The sequence below is a fragment of the Python bivittatus genome, unplaced genomic scaffold, assembly GCF_059951505.1.
Source record: "Python bivittatus isolate LINGU-HERP-01145 unplaced genomic scaffold, Pbiv_v1 ctg000730_np1212, whole genome shotgun sequence".
Classification (NCBI taxonomy): Eukaryota; Metazoa; Chordata; class Lepidosauria; order Squamata; family Pythonidae; genus Python; species Python bivittatus.
This window is the reverse complement of record NW_028277109.1, coordinates 600,652-620,911: the sequence shown is the minus strand read 5'-3', so window position 1 is coordinate 620,911 and position 20,260 is coordinate 600,652. Positions and strand designations below refer to the sequence as shown.

Sequence of the window (20,260 nt, the reverse complement as noted above, 5' to 3'; positions counted from 1 at the left end):
TCCTAAACTCTGAACTTAACCACCTTAATTGGGTCCTACAAGCAAATGGCTACTCCAAAAATGAAATAAAAAGAGCCATCAAACCAAGAAAGCAACATGCGACTGAAGAAGAAAAACAGCCACCCACCAACAAAGTATTTCTGCCCTATATCAAAGGGGTCACAGACCGTATGGGAAAAGTGATGGAAAAACACAATTTCCAAGCAATCTTCAGACCCACCAGAAAAGTACAAGAAGTGCTAACATCAGCAAAAGACAAAAGGGATCCCCTCACTGCCGCAGGAGTATACCGCATACCATGCAGTTGCGAGCAAGTATACATCGGGACCACAAAACGCAGCATCCAGACCGGGATAAAAGAACACGAAAGGCACTGCAGACTACAGCAACCAGAAAAATCTGCAGTAGCTGAACATGCTCTCAGGCACACTGGACACAAAATCCTATTTGAAAACATAGAGATACTGGACAACACCAACAGTCACTATACCAGGCTATACCGGGAAGCCATTGAGATTCACAAACACCAGCACAGTTTCAATAAAAAAGAGGAGAGTCTAAAAATCAACAAAACCTGGCTACCAATCCTGAAAAATACAGCCTGCAAAAGTCAATGAATTCAGCTCAACCACCAGGACAACAGTTCACACAATGAACTTGCTAATCACCCCCAGCAGCCCCTCGTTAACAATTCAATAGAAGAAAAAACCCTGCCTAATCCCCAGGAAGATACACACAGATGGTGACACCAAAACAAGCAGCCACTCAGTAACTCAACCCCCCCCACACACCCCCAATCCCCCCTTTCCCCCCCCCTCAGATCTCTATAAATACCCACAAAAAGGGTCACATCAACCTAGGCACAGAGAGAACTGCTCCTGTCTGTGCTCCTGCACTCTGAAGATGCCGGTCACAGGTGCTGGTGAAACGTTAGGAAACAAAACCTCAAGAACACGCCCACACAGCCCGGAAGACCCACACCAGCCATCACTGCACCAAAATGTTTCTATTTCAGCCTAGAGAAGGACATTCTAATGGGACACCTTTGATTGTCCAGTGGGTCCTACTCCTTTCCCTGGCAACTGATCTTCTTCAAAGGGTACCAACAATCACTGAAAAATGCTACTGAGAAGGCTGTGAAGATCCTCCAAGTTAAAGATCTGCCCATCCATTTCCTGTGCTGTACACTTTCTCAGATGTTTTTGCAGCTGAGGGCAACACAAACAGGAGCAGCTGAGTCAAAGGCACATTGAATGGCTGTCGTGTTTTTTCCACTTCAGAGGTTTTTGCCATTACTTATTTCTTCAAGGGCCGTCAATTCTATCATAACGTGGGGTTCAGTCCAGCCCAAATCATTCCCTTGGATGTCCTCTGAATCTCCTCCCCAAAAATGCTTGACTTGCTCTTGGCTTCAACACAGAACAAGCCTGTCCCCTCTTGTTCTTGAGAGCCATAAGGGTCTCGCTGGACCCTGTCCCACCTGCTCTAAATGAAGGTCTCTTTCAATTTGGAATCAGGCCAACCTATGGTGTTTGCTGAGATTATGAAAGAAGGAGACCTTACTAGAAGCAGATTTAATAATGTAACACATTTCTACTGACCTGCTGGATTCCAGAAAGTGATTGATACCTGGAAATTGGACAAAGAAACTTTGGGTTCAAAAAGATGAAAGTGGTGCTTCAGATTGTAGAGGTGCTTCAGCAGAGCTGTCTTTCCTAGTGGATGGAGACATTAGGGTTAAGGATCCCCTTTCAAGATGCCTCCTGCAAACCCATAAGCAACACCTTCCCCTTCATGTTCCCCACCAAATGTTATGCTGAGATTCATCATCTCTGAACCAGAAAGTTCCACCTTGCTACTGTGGCTAACAGCAATGTACAATCCATAGTCAACTTATACTGCATGAAGATGTTCTTGGTTTGGCTATCTTGAATCTTGATCCCCTCAGTGCCCCTGCCTGTCATATAACAAAAGAGCTGGAAAATGTAGCTGTAAGTGTCCAGGTCCCAGCTTCCATCCTGGAAACTGCTTCGTGCAATCAAAGCCCATCTTTGAAGCTGCACGTGGTCCTAGGAAGGATGGGAAAGGCTGGGCTGTCGGTGGGTATAGACTCTGATCTGTTGTGAGTCTCAGGCAGAGGAGGGGCTTTGCCTCTTCTGAGATTCCCTCGGTGGATATTCCTGAGCTGAATCTTGCATTCCTGGTCCCTCCATCCTAAAGCTGAACATCTCCTTGCAATGCCACCCCACAACGAACGGAGGACAATCCTTGATGGCCACAGAGCAACTCACCTTTGCTGGTTATCTCACCTGCTGAAGACCGGCTGTGGCTGAAGGAGAACCTCCCTGTCCCCACGTTCTCCCGCAGTCGGGTTCAGATACAGTGAGAGGAGAGGTGGTCCGGCCAGCAGTCTGCCAAGAGAGCAGGAAGGGAGGAAACTCCTTTGGAAGCTCACATTAAGAGCTAGTCGTCCAGTTGCCTGCATTATCCGTGGCAGGTGGTGCTCGTGGGGGAAACGCCCCTTGGCGTGCGGGCCCTGAGAGTGTTCCTGCCCTGGATTCTGCAGGGAGCAGAGCTGGGAGGGCAGGTAGCAGAGAACCTCTGGGGCAAAACTGACTCATCTGGGACTTGCCAGCAGGCACAGCACAGTTTTCTTGGGTCAGACTCAGGGGGTGGGGGGGAAGGAAGAGGGCAGAGCAGAATAATCTGTTCCAGATCTGAAGCTTAACCAGGCAGGGAGAGCGATCTGGAATCAGTTACCTCATTTGGAGTTCCAGAAATGAATCCAAGGACATTTAAAAAAAAAAAAAAAAGGCATTTTAAAAGTTTCTACACCCACTCCCCTTTCCTGGGAGACTGCAATCCCATTCAGGGTTAACCATAGCAACTCCCCAGATCCAGAGAGTCTTAAAACCCACAGCTGCTGTTTTGTCAGGGTTGAGCTGAAGGCTGCTTTTCCCCAGCCAGTCACATGTACCCTCCAGGCACTGGGAGAGCACCTCCACAACATCCCGTAGACTGAGGGGGCTGAGATGCACAGCTGAGTGCGATCAGCATGCTACTAATACTGGTCCCCGTGCCAACAAGATAGTTCCCACCAGAGTTTTCACGTAGATGCTAAATAGGAGCAGGGAGAGAGTCAAAAGTAGTAGGGCCTATGGCTAGAGCTCTCTTCCCCCCCAGCGTGAACTGCAACTGGCCTTGGAGGAAGGAGGACCATTGAAGAGCCGTGTCTCCCACTCCCAACCTCCTTAGCCATCAGCACGGGGCTTCAGGGAAGCTTGCAGCCAGACCACGTGGAATCCACCGGCGGTAGCTAGCGGGGAAAAGAGGAACTGAAAGCGCCGCTAGTTAACGAGCCACCTGCGCCCAGCCAAACCGGAAAACCGCAGCGGAAGCTTTTAACTATAAACTGATAACGGCGCGAGCCAGCAATGAACGGGGCCGCAGGCAGCGAAACAAGATCGCAACGCAGCACAGAACCCTCGGGCTTGCACGTAAAGGGGAGGGACCAACCCAGCCGGAGGGGAACTGGCAATCAAGGACAATGGACCCTGACCGAACCTGCCATCATGGACAATCAAGGGGGATTATTGGGGGGCCGATAATCCGCAGCAGCAACGTGATCGCGAGGCGGGAAAAAAGCGCGGGAAGGGGGGAATATAACAAGTAATGCAATTGTACCAAGCCAGTCCTGGCTTTGCTTGTGACTACTACGTTACGCATGAGTAAACCTTCTTTGTGAACCACACGTGTCACGAGAGTTTCTCTGTCGAACGGGGCAAACCTCGCATAAAGGCAGGACTCACCGTTAGCGCTACCCGGTACCACCGAGGAGCGTTTCCCTTTCCAATACAGGCATGACCAGCGACGAGGAATCCGTGGGTCAGCTGGAGCACGAGGAACCCAGGCTCGAGGAGGGACGGTCGGAGCCACCCGGGAGCGATGGGACAGCGACCAGGACTGGGCGCCCTCCAGCCGAGCGGTGGTCGATGTGCGTGAACCAAGGGCCAGACAGTTCAGGCGTCACGAGGACCCGAGGTTCAGGGTCCCGGAACCGCGAGTGGGACGAGAAGTTCGCCCGACTAGAGGAGAGAGTCGAGCGGCGCCTAGACGCCATGGAGGCGATGCTCCAGACCCTGCTACAGAGAGTGGGACCATCGGCGGTGAGCGATGGGGCGAGCAACGGGGGTGGCGGTCCGGCACCCCAGCCGGCACCGCCCACGATGCCCCGGTCGGTGGACCGACGGGCGGCAGACGCCCTGAGACTTCGAGGCATCACTGGGAAGTTCTCAGGGGACCCGGAACAGCTGCCGCATTTTTTGACGCACGTTAGGGGGTTCATGCAGAGGGGTGGTCACCTATTCGCTAGGGAGGAGGATAGAGTATCCTACGTGGCTGAGCTGCTAGATGGCCAAGCAGCTAGCTGGGTGATCGGACTATATGACGCCAACGCGGCGGAACTACGGAGTTTCCCGGACTTCATGCAGGCGCTCCAGGACAGATTCGAGGACACATTGAGCGCCAAGCGGGCGGAGGACCACATCCTGGAGTTCAGACAGCGGGGAAAGTCGGTATCGGAGTACGCCCTGGAGTTCCGGAGGTTGGCAGAGAAGCTCACAGACTGGCCGGAGTCCCTGAGGGTGAAGTATTTTAAGAGGGGGCTCAATCCAGAGATCCTGGAGCGGGCACTGGGATGGGACGACCCGTCCACAGTGAAAGATTGGATCTGGCTGGCCGGAACGGCGGAATCGGCATGGCGGCAGATCCAACAAAGCACGAGGTGACGGGACCAGACGAGGGACCAGCCGAGGGAGAGAACCCCCAAGGAAAGGCGGAGCAGTCGGCGGCAGTCCACTGGGGGGCGAGAGGCGACCAGAGCCCCGAACCTGTGCTTCCGGTGCGGAGGCAGAGGCCACCGAGCGGCGCAGTGCCCGACGGAGCGGGAAGGAGCCCCACCACGGCCCGAAGTCAAGCCCCCGCGTGCGACCGGGAAAAGGGCCGGCGACCGACCGCGGAAGGGGGCAGTGGTGGCGGTGACCGAAAAAGGACGCGGGGGGTGGTCGACCCCGGAGACGGCGTCCTCTGGAGAGGACTCGTAGCCGGCGGGAAACGAGGCGCGCTCGCACTGAACGGCGTCCCAGTGCGAGCAGGGGAGTCGAGGCGCGCGGACCCAATAGGAGATGAGGACTGCCCTCCGTTCCGGGTGAGAATACACATCCGGGGGGTGAGATCCGGAGGGGAGGCACAGCTGCGGGCGCTACTGGATTCAGGCTGCACCCACTGCTTGATGCACCCAGCTGTGGTCTCGGGGCTCGGACTACAGCTGAGGCGCCTCTGAGAGCCCATTGCATTCAGCCAGCTAGACGGCATGCTGGCAGGGGGGGGCCAGCTCAGTATTACACCGAGCCGGTCCAGATGACGATCGGGAGTCACCGGGAAGAACTAAGATTTGTGGTGGTCCCGGTGGCCGACTACGCGGTGGTACTCGGCTTGGCGTGGCTGTGGCGACGGAACCCACGGGTCGACTGGACGGCGGAGGCAGTGCGGTTCAGGGTTGACAGACCGGCGAAGTGCGAGAGCAGAGGGGACCGAGCCGTGGAGACGGGTGCGGCCGCAACCACAGACGGGCAAGTGGAGGATCCGAGACCCCGGGAGACGGGGCGAGAGCAGACGGAGCCTGAGACCTGGGCGGCAACAGCAGCAGCAGCAGCGCCGGGACCCCGGAGACTCGCAGTGATCCCGAGGCATGGGGAGGCAGCGGCGACTGGCGAGACAACTGCAAAGCGAGAGGCAAGGTCCGGGGAACCCATGACGGGCGGCGGAATCCCGAGGCAGTATCGAGACCTGGCGGCAGCGTTCGGGGAGAAGGAGTCCGACCAGCTCCCTCCACACCGGCCCAGTGATTGCGCCATCGAGTTAGAGCCAGGGGCGACTCTGCCTAAGCCGAAAATGTACTCCCTGTCAAGGAGAGAGATGGGGGCTCTGCGGGAGTTCATAGACAAGAACCTAGCGCGGGGATTCATCCAACCCGCGAAGTCACCATTAGCGGCCCCGGTACTATTCCGGGAGAAGAAGGATGGCTCGCTCCGAATGTGCGTGGACTACCGGGGGCTGAACGCAATCAGCACCGAGTACAAATACCCCCTCCCCTTGATGAAGGACTTGATGTCGCACCTGTCTAAGGGGAGGGTGTTCACAAAACTGGACTTGCACGAAGCTTACTTCAGGATCAGGATCCGTGCTAAAGATGAGTGGAAAACGGCGTTCAACACGCCGCTCGGAAGCTACCAATTTTCCGTGATGCCGTTCGGATTAAAAGGGGCCCCGGGGGTATTTATGCAGCTAATAAATGAGGTGCTGCACGACCTACTCTACCGGGGCGTCCTGGTCTACCTGGATGACATCCTCATCTACACCGAAACCCTGGCGGAGCACGTGAGCCTGGTGCGCACGGTGCTCCAGAGACTGCTGAAGGCACAGCTGTACGCGAAGCTATCGAAGTGTGAGTTCCATCGAGAGCAACTAGACTACCTCGGCTACCAAATATCCAGCCGGGGAATTGAGATGGACCCGGCGAAGGTAAAGGATGTCCTGGGCTGGGAAGCGCCGCGAACCCGGAGGCAACTCCAAAGCTTCCTAGGGTTTGCGAACTTCTATAGACAGTTTATCCCGAACTTCGCCCAAATCGCCCTTCCCCTAACCGACCTGCTGAAGACCAAGGGCACTGGGAAACCCCCCAAGCCCAGCATGGCACTTGCGTGGACTGCAGAATGCCAGGGGGCGTTTGAGTAGCTAAAACAGCGGTTCACAGTGGAGCCGATCCTGCGCCATCCTGACCCAGATCGGCGGTTTATAATCCAAGTAGATGCGTCAGACGTGGCAACGGGGGCAGTCCTGCTCCAGCCCAGCCTGGAGGGGGCCATCCACCCATGCGCCTACGCCTCCCGCAAATTCACCGAGACGGAGAGGAGGTGGATGGTGTGGGAGAAAGAGGTGTACGCAGTCAAGTGGGCACTGGCCATGTGGAGGCATCTACTGGAGGGGGCAGCTGAACCGTTCGAGGTGTGGACGGACCATAAGAACCTCGAGGCCCTGAAGACCCCGCGTAAGCTATCCCCCAAACAGGCGCGGTGGTCCCAGTACTTCGGGAGGTTCAGGTTCACACTAAAACACATCCCCGGGAAGCGCAATTTCCTAGCAGATGGACTGTCTCGCATGCCCCAGCACGCCAGCCTACGGGAGGAGATTGTGGACTCCATCATCCCTGCCAGCAGACTGGCTGCAAAGGCGGTGACCCGAAGCCAGACCAAGGGGGAGCGACGGGACGCGGCGCCTGAAGTAAGGCAAGGGTTCGTGGAGGCGGCGGAGCGGGACGCTTGGCTCAAGCAGAACCGAGAGGCGCTAACCAGCCAAGAGGGGTTGTGGTGGCACGAAGGAAAGCTGTACGTGCCCGAGGGGTGCCGACGGGAGGTCATGGAGAGAGCCCACGACAGCCAGAGCGCGGGGCATTACGGCTTCGTAAAGACGCTCCACTTAATCCGGCGGCAATTTTGGTGGCCCACGCTCCGTAAGGACGTGGAGGCGTACTCGGGGGGTTGCCCGGTGTGCGCGACGGCGAAAGGGGCCAAAGGCAAACCTAGAGGGCTACTCCAGTCGGTAGCGGAACCCGACGGCCCATGGCAAGAGGTCGCCATGGACTTCATAGTAGAGCTCCCGGAGAGTAAGGGGAAGACCGCCATTTGGGTGGTTACGGACTTATTCTCTAAACAAGCGCACTTTGTAGCGTGCCGGCGAGTCCCCACGGCAGAGGGGTTGGCGAGACTATTCGTGCAACATGTTTACCGGCTCCACGGCGCGCCCCGACGGGTCGTCAGCGATCGGGGCGGCAACTTCATCGCGCGGTTCTGGAGGGAGTTCCTGAAGCGGGTGGGGACGAAACAAGCCCTTTCTTCCGCGGCGCATCCGCAGACGGACGGATCCACGGAACGCCTGAACGGGGGGCTCGAACAGTACCTGCGCTGCTACGTGGGGCACCAACAGGATGATTGGGCGGAGCTACTACCATTCGCGGAAGTGGCATACAACAATGCCGTCCACAAGAGTACCGGGTTCTCTCCGTTCAAAGTAGCCACCGGGAGAGACTTCGTCCCCATGCCGGAGTTGCCTCAGCCGGAATCCCAGATCAACTCCCTGGACGCCTGGTTCGGCCAAATCGACGCGACCCGGCGAGCGGCGCACGCGGCATTGCAAAGAGCCAAAGCCTACTACAAGAAACACGCGGACCACAAGAGGCTCCCCGAGGAGCAGTGGAAAGTGGGGGACCAGGTGTATCTGTCAACCAAAAACCTAAAAACGCACCAGGCATCGAAAAAACTCAGCCCGAGGTTTGTGGGGCCGTTCCCCATTGCAGAGGTCATCAATCTAGTAACCGTCAGGCTGACGCTCCCGAAAAGCCTCGGAAAGATCCACCCGGTGTTTCATTGCAGCCTGCTAAAGCTGCACCAGCCGGGGAACGCCTGGCACAAGACAGAGGGAGTGCCACCACCCATCATGGTCGGGGGGGAGCAGCATTTCGAGATCAACCAGATACTGGACGCCCGGAGGCACAAGGGGCAGACCCAGCTCCTAGTGCAATGGAAACATTTTCCCAAGTCCCACAGTGAATGGGTGAGTAAAACCCACATAAGGGCACCGGACCTAGTGCGGGACTTTTACAAGAAATACCCCGGGAAGCCGAAATAGAGCCGGGGTGGGGGAATTGTCTTCAGGGGGGCGGTATGTCAGGTTCGGTCAGCAGAGGGCTTCAGGGAAGCTCGCAGCCAGACCACGCGGAATCCACCGGCGGCAGCTAGCGGGGAAAAGAGGAACTGAAAGCGCCGCTAATTAACGGGCCACCTGCGCCCAGCCAAACCGGAAAACCGCAGTGGAAGCTTTTAACTATAAACTGATAACGGCGCGAGCCAGCAATGAACGGGGCCGCAGGCAGCGAAACAAGATCGCAACGCAGCACAGAACCCGCGGGCTTGCACGTAACGGAGAGGAACCAACCCAGCCGGAGGGGGACTGTCAATCAAGGACAATGGACCCTGACCGATCCTGCCATCATGAACAATCAAGGGGGATTATTGGGGGCCCATAATCCGCAGCTGCAACGTGATCACGGGGCGGGAAAAAAGCGCGGGAAGGGGGGAATATAACAAGTGATGCAATTGTACCAAGCCAGTCCTGGCTTTGCTTGTGACTACTACGTTACGCATGAGTAAACCTTCTTTGTGAACCACACGTGTCACGAGAGTTTCTCTGTCGAACGGGGCAAACCTTACAAAAAAATCATAAAATTCATAGCCGACGTAAGCATATTTGACATTAACACTCAGGACAACCACTGTGCCGGCTCGGCCATGTGGCTTGGGTTGAGTTGAAGCCTGTTGCTTCCCATCCAAATCCCCACAGCCTCCATGCACTGAGACAGACCTCCCGCATCACTCAGCGGGCCCAGGGTGGAGCTCTAAAGCTGGGTAACCTCAGCACACTGATCGTACCTCACCTATTCCATTGGATGTTACCCTGTGGCTTCCTATTTATTTATTTATTTATTTATTTATTTTGTTGGATTTCTCCCCCACCCATCTCCCCCACAATAGGGGACTCTGGGCGGCTTACAAAGACATTAAAACTATAAATATATGTAAAATACATAATATGTATAGAATTAAAAGAATACTGAAAAAGGAAAATCCAAGAAGATGGAAAATCGGGCCAGGGACAGCTGGCCACTGTGCGGCTAGCCATCTCCCTGCTTGAGATATTCCCTCCCCACCCCAGGCCAAGTGGCAGAACCAGGTCTTCCAGGTCCTTCAGAAGTGAGGGGGCCAATTGCACCTCCGGGGGCAGGATGTTCCAAAGAGCAGGGGCTACCGCAGAGAAGCCCCGCCTTTTGGACCCCACCAGTCAAAGTTCTCTCACTGAGGGGGTCCGAAGCATGTCCTCTCTGTGTGAATGGGTGGGATGGGTCAAAGTCATGGGGGAGAGGCAGTCCCTTAGGTAACTTGGCCCCATGCCATGTAGGGGTTTAAAGGTAATAACCAACACTGCCGCCCACCCCCAATTCCCTGAGTCGTCCCAACAGGATACCGGGGTCAATGGTATCGAAAGCCGCTGAGAGATCAAGGAGGGCAAGGATGGTCGCGCTTCCACCATCCCGCCCCCACCAGAGATCATCCATAAGCGCGACCAATGCCGTTTCCGTTCCATAACCAGGCCTGAAACCTGACTGGAAGGGGTCCAGATAATCCATTTCCTCCAGAGCCCTTTGGAGTTGTGAAGCCACCACTTTCTCAACCACCTTCCCCAAAAAGGGGAGGTGGGAGACTGGACGAAAATTGTCCAGTATGGTGGGATCCAGGGAGGGTTACTTGAGGAGGGGGTGCACCAACGCCTCCTTGAAGGCAGTCAGGAACATTCCCTCCTGCAAGGATGTAGTAACCATCACTTGGATCCAACTGCATGTCACCTCCCGAGCTGCTTTCACCAGCCAGGAGGGACATGGGTCAAGATAGCAAGTGGTGGCCTTCACAGTCCCCAGGACCCTGTCCACTTCCTCAGGAGCAACAGGATCAAACTGTTCCCAGATAACTGGGTAAGAAGAGTCCCCTGGTATCTCCCCAGAACCTGCCCCACGCTCGGAGTCCAACTTGGAATGAATCCGACTTTGTCCTGCAGATGCTCTGAAAATTCCTCCGCACGGCCCTCCAAATGAACCCCCACATCCCCCTTTCCAAGGAGGGACCTAGTGATCCTAAAGAGGCCCGCCGGGCAGCATTCTGCAAATGCGATAAGGGCGGAGAAGTATTGACGCTTCGCCACCCTTATTGCCACAATGTAGGCCTTGACAGCGGCTCTAATCTGTGTTCGGTCGGATTCAGTCTTTGTCTTCCTCCAGTGGCGCTCTAGACATCTCTTGACCCTCTTCAGCACCCTCAACTCCTCCGTGAACCACGGGGAGTGTCAGGGCTGATGTGGCAAGAGAGGTCGCATAGGGACAATCCTGTCCAAGGCCCCGGCCACCTCCCTATTCCAAGCAGCAGCCAAGGCCTCTGCTGGACCGTGCAGCAGGTCCACGGGAATACCCCGCTCTGAAACCCTGACAGGTCCATCAGGAACCGGGGGCGGACCGATCGCATGGGTCCTGCCTCCCTGCGGAGGGGGGTGGCATAGAAGAAACTCAGAATCACCAGGACATGATCTGACCATGACAATGGGGAAAGCTGTACATCTCCCCTCAGATCACTTTGCCATTGCTCCGACAAGAAAACCAAATCCGGCATGTGGCCACTGTCTCGGGTTGGGTCCCACACCATTTGCAACAGGCCCATGGCTGCCATGGTAGCCATGAACTCCCGAGCTGCCTCCGAGGACCGTCCCAGGGATGGCAGGTTGAGGTCCCCCAGAACCATAAGGCTGGGGAACTCCATCGCCAGCCCCGCAATGGCCTCCAGCAGCCTGGGCACGGAGGCTGCCATGCAGCAGGGAGGTTGGTACAGTAGCAGCACTCCCAACTGTTCGCGGGAACCCAACCTAATGAACAGTGTCTCACAGCCAGAAACTTGTGGAGCAGAGCCCCTGAAGGCCACTCGAGATTCCCAGATCATAACAGCCACCCCTCCCCGCCCTGCCCTGGCCTCTTGGCTGGTGCCACACCGTGAACCCAGCCTGGCACATTTCCGAGAGGGGCACCCCTCCCTCGGGGCCCAGCCGATAGTAAGCAGGAGCAGACAAAGTACTGAACCCTGTGGCACCTTGCAAAGCGGGGGCCAAGGGTGGGACCTCTCCCCCAATCAACACCGAGTGGAATGGGCCCCAGAAGAAGGAAGCTTACCGAGACAATACAGTGCCACCCACAGCTACCTCCAGAGCCGATCCAGAAGGATATGATGGTCAATGGTGTTGAAAGCCACCAAGAGGTCAAGAAGAACAAGAATAGACACGCCGCTCCCATCCCATTCCCACCAGTGATCATCCAAAAGTGCGGCCTATGCCATTTTGGTCTTGTGTCTAGGTCTGAATTCAGACTCAAACGGGTCCCGATAATCCGCTTCATCCAGCTTCTCTGAAGCTGCTGGGCAACCACCTTCTAAAAAGGGAAGGTTAGAGACTGGATGGAAATTGTCCAGTACAGTTGGCTCTAGGAATGGCTTCTTGAGGAGGGGGTAAAGCGCCACCTCTTTTAGAGAAGGAGGGACAATCCCTTGTCTCAAGGAAGAATTCACCACTGCCAGCACCCAACCACACATCACATCCGGGAGGCCTTAGTCAACCAGGATGGACATGCATCCAATGTACAGGTGGCCGAGCTCACATGATGAGGATCCTGGGTGCTTCCTCAGGCCCAGCAGGATCAAACTCCCCCCAGGTAATTGAGCAAGACTCTGCCCCAGTCACCTCCACAGGACCTGCTTCAAGGCCAGAGTGTAAGTGGGTGCGGAACTGAGCGATTTTGTCTGACAGAGGCAAAGCATATTCCTCCGAATGGCCCTGCAGGTAGACCTCTGAGCCCAATTTACTCAAAAGGGCTCAGATCACCCTAAACAAGGCTGCCAGATGGCTATCCACAGACACAATAAGAGCAGAGAAATATTGATATATCACCGCCCTTACTGCCACAAGGTAGGCCTTAACAGTGACTTTAACTCGTCTTTGGTTGGATCTGTTCCTCATTGCCTTCCAGTGACGTTTTCGGTCTCTTTTCACCTGTTTCATTTCCCTTCACCCATTTCATCACTCTCAACTCCTTGGAGATTATCTACAAGCATAATCAATGTCATCTTGTGATTATATTCTAGCCTGAAACCCGACTATGATGTTTTTGATAATCTGCTTCCTCCAGGGTGCCATGAACCTGGAGACCGATCACTTTCTCAACAACCTTCCCCAAGAAGAGAAGACTGGAGATCAGATTAAAGTTGTCCAGCACTGCTGGGTCTAATGATGGCTTGCTGAGAACAGGACAGACCACTGCCTCCTGCGAGGCACATGGAACTGCCCCTCCATAAAAAAAGCATTTAGCACTGCTGGGATCCAGCTACACGTTGCCTCCCAGGGGGCCTTGACCAACCAGGAGTGACATGGAGTTAACACAAGAAAAGCCAGGCGTCTGATAGCTGCCCCAAACCTTCTCTTCCATATAGAATTAGCAGGTGATTATAAGTTCTTTCACCTTAACCTTGCATGGAGGATTGCAAGGCTGTAGAAGACAGCTTTGAGGGGAAGCTCTGAGAAAGGACCCTGATGGGGAGGAAGGAAAGCCCACCAGCTTAGACTTGGCAGCACTTGATGGAACGTCAAACCCCAAACTCCTGAACTTTTCAGTCTAAAGGAGTGTCCTTGCTAAACTAGATAACCAATGTTTGGAAAGAAAACAGGCCATGGTTGCCATTCACAATTTATTGCATTCTGAAAAGAAAATAACCATTTCTTTAAGAAAAAAAAATACAAATAAACCATTGGGTGTGGGATGGCAATAGAAAAACCCTCCGTGCTCAAATATATTGCGAAGTGATCCCTTCCCTGTTCTCTCTACAGTCCACTAGTTTAAGGTCCTTCAGATGGAACAAGACAAGCAACTTCTTGGTCTTGGAATAGCTCCTTGAAATGTACTTACACCAGGAAGCTCAGGTTAAGAGGCGCTCCTGGAGGACTCAGAACATCTGTGCATCCTGCACCGTCTAGCGGCTTCCTGAAAACTCTAACTCAGCATTGTCCATCCGGATTCAACTCCCATTGTCCCCAGGCAGCTCACGGGCCAGTTTTTCAAACACCTCACTGGCTCACAAGGTCTCTCAGAGAACGGCTATATTTGCAAGACCACAATGCTTGATCTACTCGCCTTGACTCATGCTCTATTTCTAGATTTGAATTTAAACCAGGCAATACAGAAGCCCCAAATCAGCGTTGTGATGACCCCCAACTGTATGCTCCTTGGAGAGAAGTGGAGTGAATCTGGCACCAAGCGCCATTTCCTTCTTTTGCACTACCCCATGGCCTAAACCCTAACCCTAACCCAAACCTGCCCTGCCGAACACTATTTTCCTGAATATACTCATGCCACCCAAAGACACTCCCAAGATGGGGGAATTCTGGCACGGTTTCCCATTCCTTCTACAGTGGAACGCAGCTAGCTGGCCTGTGACAATGGGACTGCCTGGCACAGATTCCATCCACAAAGGAGATGGGTTCACATGCTTCACTAACCACAATACATAAATAAATGTTAGCATTTTTGTGAATAGGGCCTCCAGGTTCTCAATTATGAAACACATTATAAGAAGGCAGCCTGTCTCTCTGGGGAAAGTCTTGTGGAAGGCATTCAGCCTGGAGGCCATCGACTGTGTCCATTAAACAAGGATGTGTGGCTTTTCTCCTGAGCTTCACAAGAAAGAGCAAGAACTGGTCTCTTGGAGTGCCAAAAAGGTTTTCCAGCTGGCAAGAAGAAGTCTATATTCTCCTGTGGCTTTCCAGGAGCTTCCTCAAGGCCTCCTTCACTTCCTTGTTACGGAGGCTGTAGATCAGGGGGTTCAACATGGGGGTGACAATGCAATACATGGTGGAAATCAGGGTGTCAGTCTGCAGGGAGTAGCCAGAGCTTGGCTGGTTGTAGTTTAGCAATCCATTTCCGAAGTAAAAGATGACCACCAGCATGTGAGAAGAGCAGGTGGAAAAAGCTTTCTGCCTGCCCGAGTTGGAGCGGATGCGCAGGATGGATGCAAGGATGTAGATGTATGAGATGGCAACAAGAAGGAAAGGGGTCAGTCCCGCAAATATGGTGGTTATATGAGTTGTTATCTGGTTGACATGTATATCACCACAGGCAATTTTCAGCAGTGGTGGGAGGTCACAGAAGATGTGATGGATCTGATTTTCTCCACAGAAATGTAACTTGGAGGCCAAGGCTGTGTGCAGTGCTGAATCTAGGAAGCCCCAGACCCAGGTGAGAAGGGCCGCTTGCATGCAAATGTCTGGGCTCATGATGTGAGAGTAGCGCAAAGGCTGACAGATGGCAGCGTAGCGGTCGTATGCCATGATGGCCAGCAACCAGCATTCTGAGCCAGAGAAGGCCATCAAGAAGAACATCTGGACCAAGCAATGGTTGTAGGGAATGGTGTTCCTTTGGAGAAGGAGATTTGCTAGGATCTTGGGGACTGTGACTGTTGAGTAGCAGACATCCAAGCAGGACAAGTGGCTGAGGAAAAAGTACATGGGGCTGTGAAGGTGGGAGTCCACCAGGATGAGGGTGATGATCATGAGGTTGCCCAGAATGGTCACCAAATAGATGGCGAGGAACAGCAGGATAAGGTAGATCCGGCCATGCGTGATGTTGGAGAAACCCAGAAAAACAAACTCTGTAGCAAGAGTCTGATTCTTGAAATCCATGGGAATGCAGGGAGTGTGTGTAACAAAGACACTGAAATAGAAGAAAACAAAATCACTGAACAAGACTTTCTTACCTCCACATATGGATCAGTTGCACAATCTGACTTGTCTCTTCAGATTTTCCAGGGGATGAAATAATCCACAAAATGAACTCACAGAAGACAACATGTCCTTGCCTATTTGTCCCAGATGCAGGCGGAGGTGAGGAAATGCTTGTCCTTTAACGGGAAGTAAACGTAAAGGAGTCATTCATGGTCTGCCTCCTCTGCTTGGAGGTATCGTAAGGGTGTCTCTTTAGAGCTTGGGGGAAGGAATATTGCCTGAAGGCAGGTGAGGACACAAATCCTACCACGCAATGAGCAAAGTGGGGAGGTGGGGAAGGGATTCTGCAGAGCTACTGACCTGGGGGAGTGGGCTGCTGGTGCCTTGCTCCAGACGTGGTGATGAAGCTCACCTCTGCGTTGCTCCTTCACTGTCCCCTGGACGTCTTTCAGAAGGGGTACTGCCTGCACTCCGGTCTCCTCCGGGCCCTCCCGGCAGAAGACAAGTGACGGGAAGGGTCTGGCCTCAAGTGCCTTTAAGGCATCACCAAACCCCCTTGGCCCAAGAGTGAGATTCTTTGTGGAGAAAACCAGGCTGGGGCAGGAGAAGACAGCAGTTGTGTGGGAGGAACACAAAGGTAACTGGGGACAAGGAGTCCAGGGGGAACGTGCAACCCTTAAGCCCACAAGCATAATGTAATGCTGTTCTGTTCAGAAAACACATTTTGCCCAACTAAAGAAACCATATGATGGCTGAAGTTGACAGGGGGAGCCTGATTTGCTTCCCGCAGTCGCCTGGTCCGCAAGGTAGCCCTGTTGGCTGAGGCTGGCACGTTGCACAGGCCCACCTCTATCTGTTCTCTCTTCAGCTGACCTTAAGCAGGAGCCCAAAATACCAGCCAGCTGGTTCCTGGCCAGGGTCACAGACAGAGGCTGTTGTTGGGGGCACTTTATTTATTTATTTATTTATTTAGTTGCAGTCCAAGACCAAATCACATCATTTAAAAATATAGCACACCATTAACACATTCATAAGTAACAATATATGGTACATACTGTACATATATAAAAGGAAGAAACCCTACAAAGTTAACTTTTCATTGAAGGCACCGACCGGTTTCTCTAAGCTACGGCTATAAATAAAAAATTTGCCACTGCTTTCAAAACACCTGGGCCTTGGTCATTTAATAAGAATATCTCAATCTCTGCGTTGTGAGTGGTGTTAACCCAACTCAAGCGTATGCGTATTAGCTCTGATCGCCAGTGAGAGTACTTTGGGCCTTTGGAAAGGATGTGTGAAACAGACTCGACCTCTACATTGAAGCACATACCTACTCAGTCTTCTCATGGACACTTGGCATAGTGGGGAGAGCATCTCTACGGGCTAGGGAGAAGGGCCTTCCCTGTGTGGCATCCAGAGTCTTATAGAGGTAATTGGGGGAGGGCCAGCGGAAGAGCGCAATTCGTCTGTATGAGAGATGGGAAAGTCTAGCTCCCTTTACAATACAAAATACAATACAAATACAAAATACTTTAATGACCAAGTATAAAAGGTATCTTGTTTGGAACTCATCTGGGACCCTTCCTTATGGTGAGATTAGATGATTCCTGGCTGGATCGTTGCGATACCCAAACCCCGTGGCCACTCCTGCGGTGCCTGAGAATAAGGGTAGTTTGTGAACGCATCGCCTGGGAAGGAGACTCTTTTGCCCAGCATGGGGGGCAGGGGGGGGGAGGCTTGTGCAGAGGCCTGGCGGGACCTCAGAGCGAGCAGAAATTGTGAAGGGAACTCAGGAAACAGTCACACGGGGATTTCAACATACTGTACAGACAGATATACTTGTATACCATTTATGGTATTCCCTTTCAGAGCAAGGATCCCAACATAACTTTCATTATTACTATAACCCCATATTAGTTCTAATCATCAAATCTATACAACACAATTTCATTTTTTTTCTTTTTCTCAGAGAAAGTCCAAAATAGCTTTCCAATTAACGTTAAAATTACAGAATATCTTTTCTCAAATCAAAGCCATCAACTTCACCATCTTTGCCAGCTCCATCAGCTTCACCATCCATTCTTCCATTGTAGAGAATGTCATCTTCTTCCACCTTTCTACATATAAAAACCTTAGTACAGTTTTCATACCTAAGAACAAAAATTCCATAAATTTGATAACAAATATATTTTAATCTTAGTTAAAAATAAATCCATTTTATAACCCAACTTATCATTTTCTCAAAAAAAAAAAAAAAAAGAGGAAATGAAATCTCTCCCCCTTCATACACAGATTCTTAAAATCTCACCATTCAATCCTGGTCAGAAAAAGATCCCAATAATAACTACCCAAACCCTCAACATACAGTATATATTAACCGTAACCAAATAAGTTTACTTTGTAAACCTTTTGTTCACTTTGAAAGAGCTTAATCTTTCATCCTTTCAAATAGCATCCCCCAAGTTGATTCCCCGCCGTCCTCTCCTTGTCTTCCCCCAGAAACAGGCCCAGTAATTTCTCTTTGTCTCTTCCCAGGAACAACTTCACTGATTCAACACGTTCCTTTTGCAAATCCAAGATAAAAAGTCTTTCCAAGTCGTTCTTCCTGTCCCTTATCTATATGTCCCCTTGGATCATGGTGACATCAGTGGGCTTCATCTGTAAATCCACTCTGGCATCCTTTTGCATATCACTCTTATCCTTATTGCCATCTTTGGCACCAATATCCATTGAGTGGCTCCTTTTTCACCCAGATCCCCTTTCCCCCTGGCCTAACCACCCAATGAATTCCTTATCAGCTCAGATGGAAAAACTCAGAACTGGAGGATTGATGGCAGGGATAAAGGAGAAGAGTTAGCCTCGTCAGTAGATTGGTAATGCAGGAAGGAGGTGGAACTGAGATCCTTGCATTTTCCTGTAATACTGGAATGCTTGAGGAACTCGCGGCTTGCAGCTCCCATTGCAAAGACCTGACTTCATCCTTACCTTCTAGAGGAACTTACAAATGGGAGAAATCAGGATATGGTTGTCCACCAGCTTTTAAAAAGTGGATTTAAGAAAGAAAAAAAATCACAAGGGTGGAAGCTTGCAAAGACAACTTCAGGAACACTTTCCAACATCCCATAGCAACTTTCCTGAAGATAAGAACTGGGTGTTACATCATACCATTTAAGCAAAGTTGATGAAATCCATTGTTTTTCCCATTAAAAGATGGTGATGCCATGAAAGGGAATTGAACGCTCCATCCGGGGCCCTGGCACTTCTACAGGAACTTCCCCTCATGTGTTGGTGTCAGGATTTTCTTTCTCACGGGAAAGGATTCATCCCATTATCTTTACAACAATAACAAATAATATTTTGGCTACAGAGATCATGTGAGAAACACCTGTTATTGTGTGTTGTGTATTGTGCTATTTACTGCCACCTATTGGCGTGTGTATGCTAGGTACCCAGTGGGGGTGGCATAGAGCTATAATACAAGGGGAGGAAAATGTTCAGCCTCTCAGAGTAGTTGTTAGTTGTTTTAGTGTTAGCCACTATGCAGGTTTTATGGGCTACGTAGTTGTAACAAAGTACCGAGTAGCGTACCTCTTCTCTAAGAGTTTGTAGGTGGAGATTTTGTTAAGCTTGTGTTGCTAATAAGTCTTGGATGCTACAATATAATGAGAAGATGTGTTTTCCTTTATATTTTGTATGATATTTGCCTTTTATGGAACTTTGCATTTTTATCAATAAACACCCGTTAGTGTATATTTTCTGACTGGATTTCTTTGGGAAACAAGAAATGGACATTGCATTGTGTTTGCTGTCATGGCTAATGTTTTCCGGAAGTTTCTGCTGCGCTCTGCACAAACAGGAGTGTTTGTGATTATCACTCTGCCCGACAGGTTATGGGCCCAGGTTATGGCCAGTGGTGCTGTGCCGGCCCAGGTGTGGAGTGTTGTCCCAGCATTATGGTTCCAGGAGTGCTAGTCCCAGGACTGTGGTCCCAGGCGTGTGCTAGCCCAGGCGTGAAGTTCCAGGCGTGTTTTGGCATGGATGCCGGTGCTGGAAGCCAGGACTGAAGTTGGGTTAACACCACTCACAACGCAGAGATTGAGATATTCTTATTAAATGACCAAGGCCCAGGTGTTTTGAAAGCACTGGCAAAATTTTTATTTATAGCCGTAGCTTAGAGAAACTGTTTGGTGCCTTCAATGAAATATTAACTTGGTAGGGTTTCTTCCTTTTATATATGTACAATATGTACCATATCCCCTTCATGGATCACTGCCTTGTCGTGGTGAAGGGGCTTGCGTAACTCAGTGAAGCCATTGTCTTGAGTTTGGCCTTTCTCTCCCAGGCTGTCCAGGGCCCCTCTCTGAATGAGTCTCAGAGTGAAGAGAGTGTTGAGTCTGCAGCAGACTTTCTCATCACAAACACATAATGCAACCTTGCCGGTTCCTTTCCTGGGATCACATCTCTCCCACCCTTCCTCTCAGAGGTTTGGATGTATGGGAACAGATGTTCCCCCAAGGTGGAAAAGATCCATGCAGGGTGGGTAGTTCGAGAATAAGATGGCTGAACCAAACAAGACCAAAAACATTAATCAGCAAAGCTAGAAAGGAAGAAATACATTCATGATGCCCATCTTGTGGTTAACTGGCATCTCTTATAGGTTCTGGTGAGCAAGCAGTAGAGTCTCTCTCAGGTTGTTTGGTCTGCAAAAGCAAGGATGCTAATTTCCTTGCAAGGTTCCCCCTTCCCTCTGATGGCAGATCAGCTCCAAGGGGTCTTGGATTCCTAT

General features: G+C 51.9%; 2 protein-coding genes across 3 annotated transcripts in view; both read right to left on the bottom strand.

Annotated features, from left to right (window-relative positions):
- LOC103061011 (H-2 class II histocompatibility antigen, E-S beta chain-like) overlaps window positions 1-20,260 on the bottom strand; it is a 64,570-nt gene that overhangs the window by 23,261 nt on the left and 21,049 nt on the right. The window lies entirely within an intron of this gene.
- On the bottom strand, window positions 14,497-15,432 carry LOC148213992 (olfactory receptor 5V1-like). Its single transcript, XM_088129056.1, has one exon. The coding sequence runs from the start codon at window positions 15,430-15,432 to the stop codon at window positions 14,497-14,499; it is 936 nt and encodes a 311-aa protein (XP_087985182.1).

Excerpts from the sequence above, each read along its gene's own strand:
- LOC148213992 (XM_088129056.1), bottom strand. The coding sequence starts at position 15,432 with ATGGATTTCAAGAATCAGACTCTTGCTACAGAGTTTGTTTTTCTGGGT.